This window comes from Trichosurus vulpecula, chromosome 7, assembly GCF_011100635.1.
Source record: "Trichosurus vulpecula isolate mTriVul1 chromosome 7, mTriVul1.pri, whole genome shotgun sequence".
Lineage (NCBI taxonomy): Eukaryota > Metazoa > Chordata > Mammalia > Diprotodontia > Phalangeridae > Trichosurus > Trichosurus vulpecula.
Window position 1 is genome coordinate 12,067,512 of NC_050579.1, and position 13,100 is coordinate 12,080,611.

General features: G+C 50.9%; 1 protein-coding gene across 1 annotated transcript in view; it reads left to right on the forward strand.

The window, feature by feature from the left end:
• Nucleotides 1-13,100, forward strand: part of TSPEAR (thrombospondin type laminin G domain and EAR repeats) — a 36,562-nt gene that overhangs the window by 8,053 nt on the left and 15,409 nt on the right. The window contains exons 7-9 of the mRNA XM_036768109.1: nt 91-317; nt 6,939-7,128; nt 8,375-8,604. Of these exons, the coding sequence (XP_036624004.1) occupies nt 91-317; nt 6,939-7,128; nt 8,375-8,604 (647 nt within the window). The remainder of the gene's footprint in view (nt 1-90; nt 318-6,938; nt 7,129-8,374; nt 8,605-13,100) is intronic.

Consider the following 13,100-nt stretch of genomic DNA (forward strand, 5'->3'; position numbering starts at 1 on the left):
CCTGCTTGCCCTAGCGACTATTGGCCAGCAAAGTTTGTCTCCCAGACTTGTAGGGAAACCACCACTGATAGCTTCTGCTTCTGTTCCAAGCCAAAGTGAAACTTGATTATGTGGAGGAGTACCAGAGCCTGTTCACCCCATCCGAGACCATGGGCATCGAGGTCTTCACCATCCCCCACGTGGGGCTTCTTGCTGCTGCAGCCAATCGCCAGGCCAGCTCTACCATCTACAAGTGGGTGGATGGCAAGTTTGTGTCTTACCAGAACCTCCCCACTCACCAAGCCCAGGCATGGAAATACTTCACTATAGGAAGAAAGGTAATACGAACCTGAGCGACTTTCCAGTTCTCTTGTAACTCAGCAGGATCTCCAGGGTGGCTTTTTCTGGTCCAAAGTCTATCCTTTGTACAAGGTCAATGGTGATGGCAGACTACAGTGACCAAGGAGTTTGGCCCAAGGAACTTGTCACATTAAGGTGTTGGGGTGGGGGGCATGAATGGAGTGTGCCCTCTTCCTCTGACTCAGTTGGCCTGGGGGCAGTGAATGGGGACATCCAGAATCAGATCTCGTGCCCCTTGTGCCAAAGTGTCATCCAACGTGCTTCGCTAAATTAAATTCTATCTTGCCCATGACGTTTCCAGAAGGGTTACCCCTTCCTTTACTTTCTTTCCCTTCATTCCAGTCTCTAGAGCTTTCAGATTCAATGGGAGCCCAGAGAGAACACAGAGCAAATTTTCACCTCCGTTAAATAAAATGTGCTCTAAATAGACTTGTCTATCTGTTCCTGATCTTGCCAAAGAGAATGACATAATTGGGCCTCTGGGTTCTTATTTAGTCTCATCTCTCCTCCTCACCCCACATGGGAACAAGAAAATGGAGAGACGGCTGTCTAAAGGGGACCTATTGAAGCTCATTCTTCTTTACTTTTAAAAAATACACAAAGACTTATTTTATCTCTCTCCCATCTGGGGGGGAACAACAGCAGCAAAGCCCTTGTAACAAATTCCTCTGCTGGCCAGGCCCAGAGTGTTTGTTCCCTTCCGCACTTTAGTCCATCATCCTCTGTCAGGGAGTAGATGGCGTTCTTCGTTGGTCTTTGAGGTCGTGGCAGATCGTCGTGTTGACCAGAGTTCTCAGCACAACAGCTTCCTTCACGTTCATCGACCATTCTTTGGTCGGCCATTCCCCAATTGATGGATGCTCCCTTGGTTTCCAGTGCTTTGCCTCTATAGAAAGAGCTGCTGGAAATATTTTTGACCAAAAAACCCCCCCAGAAACAAAAACAAAAAAAGGAATGTTTTTTGTACATGTGGGTCCTTTTTCTTTTTCTTCGATCTTTTGAGGGAATATAGTGGTATCATGAGGCCAGAAGGTAAACACACATAGCTTAGTGACTTTTGGAGCATAGTTCCAAGTTGCTTTCCAGAATAACTAGACCACTTCCTAATTCCACCAACAGGTTTTTATGATCCGTTTTAATCTATCACATAATCTTTTTTTTTCAAGATGCTATGCATAGCTTAAAAATATGCATATTTCTTTCTGTTCCTATTCAATAATCACCAGAGAGCTATTATATCTATCTTTTCTAAAAATCCTATTGAGATCCTCAACTTCTTTTGTGTTTATTTTTGGTCATGCTTGTCTAGGTCTGGAAGGTATATTGGGATCCCAAACTATTATGGCTGCTTTACCATCTTTCCCCCTGTAACTTGTTTAGCTGGGGGTGGGGGTAGAGAGAGCCTGCTTTAGATAGAGTGATAGCTTCATGTTAATCCTTCGCCTCTGGCTATTCAAGAGATTTGCAAATATAAAGAAGGCTTCCAAGCTTGGCTCTTTAATTTTTATTTTATTTATGTTGCTTAAGAACAAACAGAAGAGGTGGTTCTTTAGACTTGTGTCCAGTCTGACCTACATTCAGAGGTGACATGTCTGACCACATTGGTCTCAGATCTCTCAGGGTCTTATGACTCCATGGATCCCAGATTCTTCTGATCTTTTCAATTAGCAATGTGGTCATAAATCATTGACTCTGTCAAGAGTATGTTAACAAAGAAACAAATCACATAATTTCCTAGTTGGCTCAGAGCCAAGGACTGAGGCTGGTAGGGGGGAGGGGTAGGTAGGGTGGTGGCTAGTGCTCTAGGCCCTGGGGCCCTTAGGTGTGTGAAGCTCTGACCTGTGTTATATTCCTGTAAGCTGAAGCCTCACATTGGAGAGCGTTGATAGAAAACCTCCTCCTGCCTCAGTGGGCCCTCAAAACCTGGGGCTCATCTGAAGTTGATCAGGCCCCCTTCTGAACAGGGAGCCAATGGCTCCAGATACAGCCAAGCCTCTGCCTGCTCCTTGGAGAGACAACAGAGGGAAGATTCCACTGCAGCCAGCCCCCAGGGTCCCTTGTGCAGGGAAAAGAGAGAGGCCTAGGCCAGCACAACCCACCTCCAGCCCCCAAAGTGTGGCCCCAGTGCTATGTCTCAAATAGGAGGTGGGAGGCCCAGGAAGCAGGGCCCTGAGGGCCAGGTGAACTGGCTGGGGAGAAAGGTTTTGGGTTTCTAGGACAATAAACTTGATGTAAATCAGTAGGACAACAAGGCAGCCCAAAAGAGCTAAGGGACTTGGGTCACAACGAATGAGTAAACAGCATTTATTAAGCACTTACTGTGTGCCTGGTACTCTGCTGGTCCCTGGGCATACAAAGACAAAGGGAGACAGACCCTACTCTCAAGGACCTTATATTGTAATAGGAACAGCACACCCAGGGGAGTGGTAGTTGGTCCAGAGAGTCACAAGGGGGTCAGTAGACCTTTTCTGTGAGGAATGCTGGTATCGATTGGGTGAGTTTCCAGAGCAAGAGGTGTGTAGGAGGAAGGAGGGGGCATGGGTGGGTGGTTTGTACTCACCCAAAATGGCTCAGGGGCATCACGGTCTGGAGGGTGGCCTTACATGGTAGAGAAGTGAGCACAGGCTTGGCTCTGGACTGGGGCTATCTCTAGGCTTGCTGGACTGAACAGGAGTGATTTGTGGGCACTGGGGAGGAACACAGGGATCCCTGGAACAAGCCTGGGCTCATGGAGGTGAGCTCGTCTTTTGGCAGGTGATAAGCCAGATAGGTTGGCTCTCAGCCAAGCTGGGGTCAGCCTCCTGTGCTATGCTGCTCCGGGAGTGAGCTGCAGGGGTGTGGGCTGAATGACAGTAGTTGGTTGGGCTCAGGTCACATTCCTCAGAGCAGGGGTCACTCGGGCAGCCAGGCTCCATCGTTGGCGCTGTCTGGGCAGTGTGCCATCAGATGCTGAGCTTTAGGCTTAAGTGACATTGCTGGTCACATTAGCAAAGGCAGGAAGCAGGGAGGGGTAGCCCCATACATGGACAGCAGAGTGAATCCAGAGTTCTTACCAGGATGAAATCTCCTAGAGATAAGGACCAAGAATCAACCTCTGAGCAGGGAATTTCCCCTGCCAATGCAGGCCAACCCATCTAAGGGAAGAGCAGGGACAAATAACAGGTATGACCATATGTGCCAAAGGCAGGACTCACACTCAGGTCCTCCTGGCTTTGAGCACAGCTCTCCATAAATATAATAGGAGGAAACTTAAGAAGGATAGACCCAGGTTCTACACGGGTTCAGAAAATCACCCACAATACAAACACAGAGAGTGCCCATCAAAAGCTGCACTTGAGTGTGCTGGGGCAGCCAAGCAGGCTCACGTGACTGAGGGAGGCAAGAATGAAGAGCTAAGGAAGTGCCCGACGAGCATCCAGAGGAGCATGCCAGCAACGGGAGTGGGCGAGGATCACTTGGGTGGAAGGGGGTGAGATGAGGGGAGTGGGCAGCAGGCAGGAGGATGCCCTCCTGAAGGTTCCCTTAGGTTTGCTCTGCTTGTCCCAGGTGATGGAGGAAGACTAATGGGAAGGAAATCTCCAAGAGGCCAATCTAGGCTTCTTGCCCAGAAAACCTCGCTTAGTGATAAGAACGAGCAAAGCCGGTTTCTTGAGGCATCCCCCTAGACCTTTGGCTACACGGACACAAGGCCAGTAACAACAGCCCGCTGAGTCTGGCCACTCGGCTGGTTCTGAAGCCCTGGCCCAAATCTCTTTTTGCATGTGCAGAGCTTGGGTGACTGCTGAACCTTTTGCCCAAACCCGTTAAACATCGCTATGGCATCTCCGTCCTCCCCTTTCTGGGAATGTGCCCGTGGGGTTTTGCGTGGATCTTAGCGACTCCTCTTCCTGCGGTCTAGCCACTCTCCATGGTGCCTAGACCTGGTTGCCAGGTGGTGCTTGGTCACTAGGTGTACTCTATCCCTGGCCTGGAGCCTGCTGGCCAAGGCCCCGCCCCTCAAGGCAGTTTCCTTTCCAATCAGCGGCTCCTCTCCTGCCCTCCTCCTTGGCTGTCAGCAATCAGCAGAGAAGAACATGGCCTGTGGCTTGGGGTCTTCGGTGTCATCCTTAGCAGCGCTTTCAGGGTTCCCTCCAGCAGCCCTCTTTATTGGAGTCACCAGAGATGGGGAGTCGTCATCCACCTGGACAGGTCACATCTGGAGTGATGAGAGCCTTCACTATGGTCTCCTGAGCCCTGCCTGCTCATCTATTCTCTTTCTGGGCTGTCCTGGAAGCACCCTCCTCAGAGTACCCCTCCTCAATTCTTTGGGATCCGTCCTCTCCAAAATCAATCTCTGCTCTTCCTGGAGGGGCCAGGGGCCTTGGAACCTCTCAACCAGGAGCAACAGTCTGTGAGCATCCCTCCCTACTCAGCAAATACAGGAGTCACACGTTTAGATTTTAATTTTAAGATGAAAAACTTCAGATTAAAGATTTGATTTGTAATTTAAAATCTAAATATTAGTTTTCCAGCTGCCACCACTGGTCTGCGTTTCTCTTGTGCAGCATATTAGGGGTACAAGGCCCGTCTTTGCTAATTCCATGCATGTGGCATTTCACTCACGGGCATTGTCTCTCTTGTTTGTCCTGTGTGCCAAGGCACCAAGGACACACCTCCACTTGTGGCTGGATGGGACAGATAGGCAGGCCTTATTGGCTGTTGGCCTATGTGCTGCTGAAGGGCAATGGGAGCTATGGAAGGACTTTGAGCAGGAGAGTGGAGCAACGGAACCAGTTGATAAAGTATGGCCTCCAGAAGGGAGGACATTGACTATTAACCTCCAGAGTGTCTGTTTGTAAAGCACTTTGTGTCTGAGAACTCATGCCATCCCCACAATACCTTGTGGGGTTAGTGCTCGCAAGCATAATATTTATTTTACAGGAGAGTAAAGTGAGTCCAAGAGACTTAGTACAGTCATTCGACTAGAAAGCAGGGGCTTACACCAGGTCTTCTTGGCTCTATACCTTCTCCCTGTGTGGGGTGGTGCTCCTCAAGATGGGGGAGTCCTAAGGGTGTCAGAGGCATTCTGGGAGATCGCAGATAAGAGCAAGAAAGAGGCCATGCCCGGTGGGGCAACTCCTGGGGAGCTGAGGGTTGGCCTGTGGCCAGGAGAAGGTGTTCCAGGGCTGGGAGAGGCCAGGGCTTAGGGATCAGGGACTCCCAAGTGGGAAGAAGTTTCCCAGGGACCAGACCCAAATTCTCAGGTCCTACTGGCTCCCGAGGACAGGCCACAGTTACGGCTGTTCAGGCAGGCATGCCCTTGCTACGTCTCTGTTCTGGCATCCAAGGCCAGGGTCTTTGACCCTTCCAGTGATGTTGGGGCTGGGTCAGTCAGAGAGGGCTGAGCTGCCTCTGCGCTTTGATGCCTGGTGTCTGGGGCTGGTCGGGAGTGAGCAAACAATACTCTTGCTGAGAGCTGAAGGGAGAGAAGTCGAGGGTGGGGAAGGCCAGAGACTGATTTTTAGATGAGAGTCGTTGAGCTGTGTCTGGGGGTCCTGGGAGGAGGCGACAGAGAGAGGGACTGAAGATACTTCAGAGCCTTGTAGACCAGACAGACCCATTATGGACAGGGCCAGGGCAGGAGGAACAGGGTTAACTACGGCCCCAGAGAACGTCTTCCTGCCTGGAGATGGTGTCAGGGAAAGGTGGGAGGCTCCCTGGCAAAACCAACAGACCTTCGGTTTATACCCTCAGGGTCGAAAGGGACCCCAGAGGCCACCAGGGCGGGCACTTTGCTGGCCCAGAATCCCCCTCCAACTCCCCCTGAGATGCCCCTCAGCCGCAGCTTGAAGCCCACCCTCCTTGTCCCCAGCAGCCCACTCCATGGCCGCCCTCCGAAAGGGGACAGGTGAGGACGCAGCTTCTGATGCCTCCCTCCAGATGTTAGCCTGGCTCAGGCCAGCCAGCCCAGCTGTATCTTTGAAAGCAGGTGGGCGAGGGCCACAGGGGAAGACGAGGCAGAAAGAAAAGATTCCCTGAGCACAGGCCCCAGCTCGCCCTGCTGCAGGCCTTTCACTGCCTGGCATTCCTTCGGAGGCAGGTATGTCTGCACGTTTCCAAATCAGGCCCGCAAGTTGGCTTGTAGCATGTCCCATGAATCAGGGTGTGCCCTGAGCCCAGCAGAGTGCAGCCTCTCCCGCAGGCCGGGCACCCCACCCCCCAAACACACCTCTCAGACTGTTGGGGCTAATGGAGCAGTGTGTGCGCCCGAACCACCCTGGAGAAGGGGAGGGTGTCCTTGCCCACAGACCAATTCAGGGAAGGCTTCATGGTGGAGGTGGCCTGGGTGGTGTCTTTTAAAGGATGGTGAGGAGACTTTGGAGGGGAAGGGAGGACGTTCCAGGCAGAGGTCATCGCTGGGGCCATGGCCCAGAGGGACCAGACTAAGCGCCCAGGGCAGGAGGCTCAGACAGGGGAGGATAGAGGACACGGCGGGGAAGGTCAGAGGCGAGCGTGGGTCTCCGTCTCTCCACTGTCCTTCCACTTTTGTCCCCCACGGCCATTCAGACCAATCCTTCCCGGATCGTCTCCACAGGACGCCCTTCGTCTGTGCCTTTTAGGTCTTCCTCGCTGTGGCAAATCTGGAGCCCAAAGAGAAGGGTCGGCAGGAGCTCTCCGTCATTTACAAGTGGAGCCCCAGAAAACTCAAGTTTGTCGCCTACCAGAGAATTGTCACTCACAGCGCCAGGGACTGGGAAGCCTTTGAGATCGCAGGGGAGTCCTTTCTGGCCGTGGCCAACCACCGCGAAGGTAGGAAGTTCCCGGGAAAAGCCCGGGCCTTGGCTGCTGCCCCGACTCACTGAATCAGAGCCGAAAGGAGTCGCTGAAACAACGCGAATAAAAATGAGAATAGCACACACTTATAGAGTGCCTACTGTGTGCCTGGTACTCTGCTAAGCACCTTACAATTACTGTCTCATTGTATCCTAAGGACCCCGAGAGGTGGGTGCTGGTATTATCCTCATTTTAGAGATGACGTAATTGGGGCAAACAGAAGCTAAATGACTTTCCCAGGGTCATACAGCTAGGAAGTACCTGAGGCTGGATTTGAACTCAGGGTTCCTGACTCCATGCCCTGGACTTTACCAGGCCACTCCCTCTTTTTATAGATGAGGAAATGAAGGCCCAGGGATTGCAAAGCCACTCACCTGAGGTCCTACACCAAGTTCTTTAGCCTGGAGGAAAGAAGTCTTGGGGATGGGGGTCAGGGAAGCATCCACAGATGATTTCCAGTATCACCTGGACAGGCTGCCCTTTGGAAAGGGCATCAGCTCCTCCTCTGCTTGGGGGTCAGGATGCCCTTCCCAACCATCAGCACTATCCCAAAGAGGGGGGAGGGTCTCCCACTCCCTGGAAGGCTTCAAGTAGAGCCCACAGGCCTGCTCGGAAGGATGAGATCCGGGAGTCTGTGGTTCTGGGAGGGAAGCGTGGGAGCCCTCCGCACCCTCTTGTCATATCATCAAAAACACACAGTATCACAGCTGCCTGAAGGAACAATGCACGCTGCTTCTGGCCTCAGTCAGGACATTCTAAAATGTGGGGAGAAGGGGGGCAGAGTCTGAGCTGAACTGAATACCAATTTCTTCCTGAGGAAACAGAGGCGTTCATCACTGTTCATTTCTACTCAACTCAATCAGGGCTCATCCCCGGTTGTACAAAGCATTGGAGGCCCTCAAGGGACTTCCCTTTTGAACAGAGAGGGGCACACGTGGTTATGACAATAAAACTTGAGGAAGGATAGAACATTACCAGATATGGGGGAGACAAGAGAGGACTTCCAAGAGGAAGCGATACTTGAGCCCGGCCTCTAAGGAAGAGGAAGATCCTGAGAGGAGGGAAGAACATGGTTGGGTGGGGCCAGCCAGCTGGAGGGAACACAGCCATGGGTGCTCCCAGAGAGCTGGGGTGAAGTGGAGGGGCTGCACCCCCACATCTCCACTGTGGGTGCTGTTGCTTGGCATCCTCCTTACACGCCTTCCCTTCTCTTTCACACCAGGGGACAACCACAACATCGACAGCGTCATCTACAAATGGAACCCGAGGTCGGGGCTGTTCGAAGCCAACCAGACCCTCGCGACCTCGGGCGCTTATGACTGGGAGTTCTTCACTGTGGGACCCTACTCGTTTCTGGCAGTGGCCAACACATTTAACGGCACATCCACCAAGGTGTTTTCTCACACCTATGTCTGGCTCCTTGGCTCCTTTCGGCTCTTCCAGTCTTTCCTGGTAAGGAGACAGAAGGCAGCAGAGACTGACCTGGCCCCCTCCCATTCCCTGGGGCCCCCAGGGTAGACTTCATGAGCTTGGCCTTTATTGGGTGGTAGAGAGTCCAGACGCACCACCTTGTTAACCCATCTTGGAGTTAAATCCACCGGAGGGTCCACCTAGGCTTTAGTGGCACTGGCGGGCTTTCTCTGTCACTTCCCATCCCTGTTGTGTCTTAGCCATTTCAGGCACTTCAAGGAGGGCTCTTAGACCCGATAATCCTTGAGGGGCTAAGGAACCAGTCTTCCCACACCTCTGGGCTGTCCCAATGCAGTGTGCCCAAGTGTTGTCCACCCTTTACAAGAATCCTTGCTAGTGTTCCTTCTTCTTGGGAGGACAGCGGTCCTACGAATCATGATGCTGTGCTCACACCAGAGGTTCAGCCCTGACTGCCTTTGGCTTCACCCTCCTACTTCCCCACTACCACTGTCTTAGGTGTTTTTTTATTATGACTTTTAGAGTCATCAACAAACAGACATTTCAATAGACCAAGAACAAGAAAGCATTCCAGGAGAAACTGTGAACATCTATGATGTACAATTTTAAAGCAGAAATTAAATTTAGCAAGGTACTAACAAAGTTACCCTGTTCCCACCCCCTGCTCGCCTTATTTGCCTCTGTGTATTTTAAATGTTTTACTGATGGTCTTCCCCCCCCCATCTCCATCACTACCCACTCCCTTATCCCCCACCCCCTCCAGATAGAAGCCATGCCTTATAACCCCTCGGTACAGTGGAGCAGACAAATCGACTCCCTGGCCTCAGTGTCCCATTCTGTGCCTCGAGGCCACCCCCACTCTTCCAGGTTCTGTCTGCAGACCCTTGAGGGATCTGTGTGGCTCAGGGTCTGGTGTCTTTCCCAGGTGTTTTCTCTTATATGATTTTGAGCATAATGCAAATTACTCTCCTGGGTCTTCTGATTTCACTCTGCTTCGCACACCCCTCCTCCTGATTCTCGGAATTTGTCACGTTTGTCATTTCTAATGGCACTGACATATGCCATTACATTCCTGCGCATCATAGTCCACTCAGACTTCCCCCAGTGGACGGGCACTCACAGTGTTTCCAATTCTTTGCTACAACAACAAAGTTGCTATCGATATTCTTGTCCTGGGGTTTTCCCTCTGTCTTTAACCTTGCAGTTTACACCTCCATTGCAACTACACGTCTATGCAGTCATCAAGGCAGATACAGTTCAGTGACTTTCTACGTAGAATCCAAATTGTTTTCCAGAATGGCTGAGCCGCTTCACCACTCCATCAAGAGGGCATCAGAATGTTCCCATCTCCCTCCCCCTCTCATCATCCACGCTGAGCTGATGATGAGGTGGCACCTCAGAGTTATTTAAATTCTCTTACTGGCAACTTGAAACGTTTTCATGTGGTTGTTGATAGCTGGGATTTCTTCATGTGAGAACTGCCTTGTTCGCATCCTTTGACCAGTGGAATATTTTTGTGATTTTTTAAATGCGACCTTTTCCAGAAAGACTTGCTATGAACATTTCCCCGATTGTTTCCTTTCTAATTCTAACTGTATCTGTTTGATTTATGCAAAAGCTTTTCAGTGTTAGGCCATTGAAATAATTCTTTTTATCTTTTATGACTACCTCAGTCTTTTGCATCTGTTTATATAGCTGTGCTATTTTTATTGTTGACCTGGTCCGAGTTGATGGTTTTCTTAATGCTGAAACAGCCTGCATTCCTGGTAGAAATTCCAAGCTGTGTGTCTTCCAGGGCTTGAATTCCACTGGCCTCATTTTCAAGAATCCCATCTCATCTCTATACTGGGGTGATGCATCAGAATAAGACTTGGGAGGCCAGGGTGGAGGAGGGGAAAGGAGCTGTCTGTAGAGAAGCCTTTAGTCCACAGACTGATTTATTTGACATGTTATGCTTGATGCTCTTAAAGAGTTTATATTTTAAGGCTAGCCCTGGGTTCCTGATTCTTAGGAACCCAGCCACATGCCTGGGACTCAGTGACAGGCATCTAGGTGACTTTCTGGGATCAGACTAAAGCAGAGACTTGGCATCTTTAGTCAATCCACAAGCATTAATTAAGCACCTACTGTGTGCCAGGCACTATGTGAGGCATGGGGGATCCAAAAACAAAAAAATGAGACAGTGCCTGTCCACAAGGAGCTTATGTTCTCTTAGAGGTGGAACAAGTAAAGTCCCATTTACTTCCTGTCCGTGTGGTTTGTGTATTGTGGGATAACCTTTGTAGTCAGCTTCAATTGCAGATGACGTGTCTCCATTCCTGGCCTTCCCTGAACCTGACTCACTCAGTCATGTAGGTTCGTGTGTGTGTGTGTGTGTGTGTGTGTGTGTGTGTGTGTGTGTGTGTGTCCTAGAATGGGTTAATGGGTTTTCTTGAGTCAGCAGACCTCAGGAAACTAGAGGTGGGCATTCGTGGTCCCAGGCTGCCAAAAGGGGAGAAGGGAGATTCCAGAAACTGTAGACTGGTTAGTTTGGTGTCAATCCCAAGAAAAGAAAATTAAGATGGATTATTGTGCAAATGGTTTGGAAGAATTTATCAATCAACCCACAAGCATAGATCAAACATCTATTATGTGCTTGGCACTGTGCTAAGCACAGGGGACACAAGAAAATACAAATGCAGTCCTGGCCCTCAAGGGGTGCACATTCTAGTGGGGAGAGAGACGACGTGCATCTACATGCAAGGGTGCATACAAGATACCTCCATGGAAGGCAAATGCACAGATGAAGTCTCTACCACTGGGGGAGGCAGGAAGGGACTCCAGCACATAGTAGGTGCTTATTTCATGATTATTGACTGACTGATTCCAGCAGAACTTTCCAGAATTTCTAGGAGCTGGAAAAGGCTCATTAACAATACACAGTGTGCAATGAGCCTCATCAATGCTTTTGATTGACTCACTCACCTAAAAATGACATAAGAGGGTGACCTAGAACTGTGCATTCAGCTTCCAGAAGGACCTTCAGCAGAATCTCCCATAATGTTCTCATTGATGAAATGGAGAAATATGCGCAATTCTGTGGAGCAGAGGAAAGAGAGCTGAATTTGGAGTCAGAGGGTTCGAATCCCTACCCTTCAGGGAACTTCAGAAAATCTTTTCCCCACCCAGGACCTCCATTTTCCCATCTGCCATATCAGAGGGTTGGACTCCAGAACCCCTTGGGCCCTTTCCCAGCCCTTGTGACTGAAGCCCCAGGCTGGGTGGATTCAGTCTGGAAGGCCTTGCTTAGTCCTGCTCCATTCACCATTTTTCCATCGGGAGGCATGCTCTTCCAGTCTGTGAATGACAAGGCTCTGAGAAGCCTCCCTAATGCCTGGGTTGACAAAGCCCAGAATTCAGCAGATCTCAGCAAACAGGAATGAGGTCGGCTCAGATGCACAAGCAAGGGGATGCTTAATGCCAAGAAATGTCAAGTCCTTTCAGTTTGAAAAAAAATTCCCATTCCACAGGCGTGGGACAAGGGAGCTGGAGGAAGGGGTGTGTCCTGCCTCTCTCCAGAAGGCAGGACCTGGCCGGGCCAAAAGATACACGTCAGCGATGGGAAGGAATAGCCGTCTGCCAAAAATGTTGGAAGCCGCTTCTCACATTGCACCGGAGGTTGGATTTGGTGGTCTCAGTGGTTTCTCCAGCTCTTTGGGTCCTGGGACAGAGCCAGCCTTAGGCCAGGCAGGCGTCCTTTAAATGGTCCCAGGCCAATGAGATGTTGCCATGGTAGCCTTGGTCAGTGACATTCAGTGGTGAGGAAAGCAGAGTTGGTCTTGGCTTTTGTGTCCTCCTCCTCCCTCCACACTGTGAAGGGGCATATGTGTTTCTTCTGATGCCTCCTGAACCTGCCAATCACACAACTGACAGGCATTTATTAAGCTCCTCTGTGCCAGGCCCTGAAATGTGCCCCTAGATGGAAATAGATGAGCGCTGCACTCTCCCTGCAGAGGAGGGGCTGAGTCACGGACTCTCTTTCCAACAGAGATGCCCCCAGGGACCTGGCCTTCAGCTCCTTCTCTGATCTGTGCTGTAGCCAGAGTCAGCTGTTCAGGGCTTGGGGCTCAGCCTATCAGGAGGGCCTGATGTTATGGAGTCGTGGGAGGTGGGTGCGCCATTTCACCAATCTTCAGTGTGGACCTGGGAAGACCCTCTCCTTCCTTGGGCATGTGGTAGTGGACTTCCCCTTTGGATGTGGGTTGGGCTACATGTTTTGGGGTCCATCCGGCTCTGATTCTGGGAGTCAGAAGAGACCTCCTCCCATCAGCCCAGCTAATAAGCAGGTGTGCCTGCCTCACCAGGGAGTTGTGTGATCACGTCTGCTCTTGTTATCACTACCACTGCTACAGATTAATTAACTCTCTCCTGATGGCACCCCATGTGCCAAGAAGCCACCACTGGTCACTCTGCCAGGATCCTTTCCCAGGCTGCTGCAGGTCACAGCGCTGCAGCCACTGATCCTGAAGAAAGGACCACAG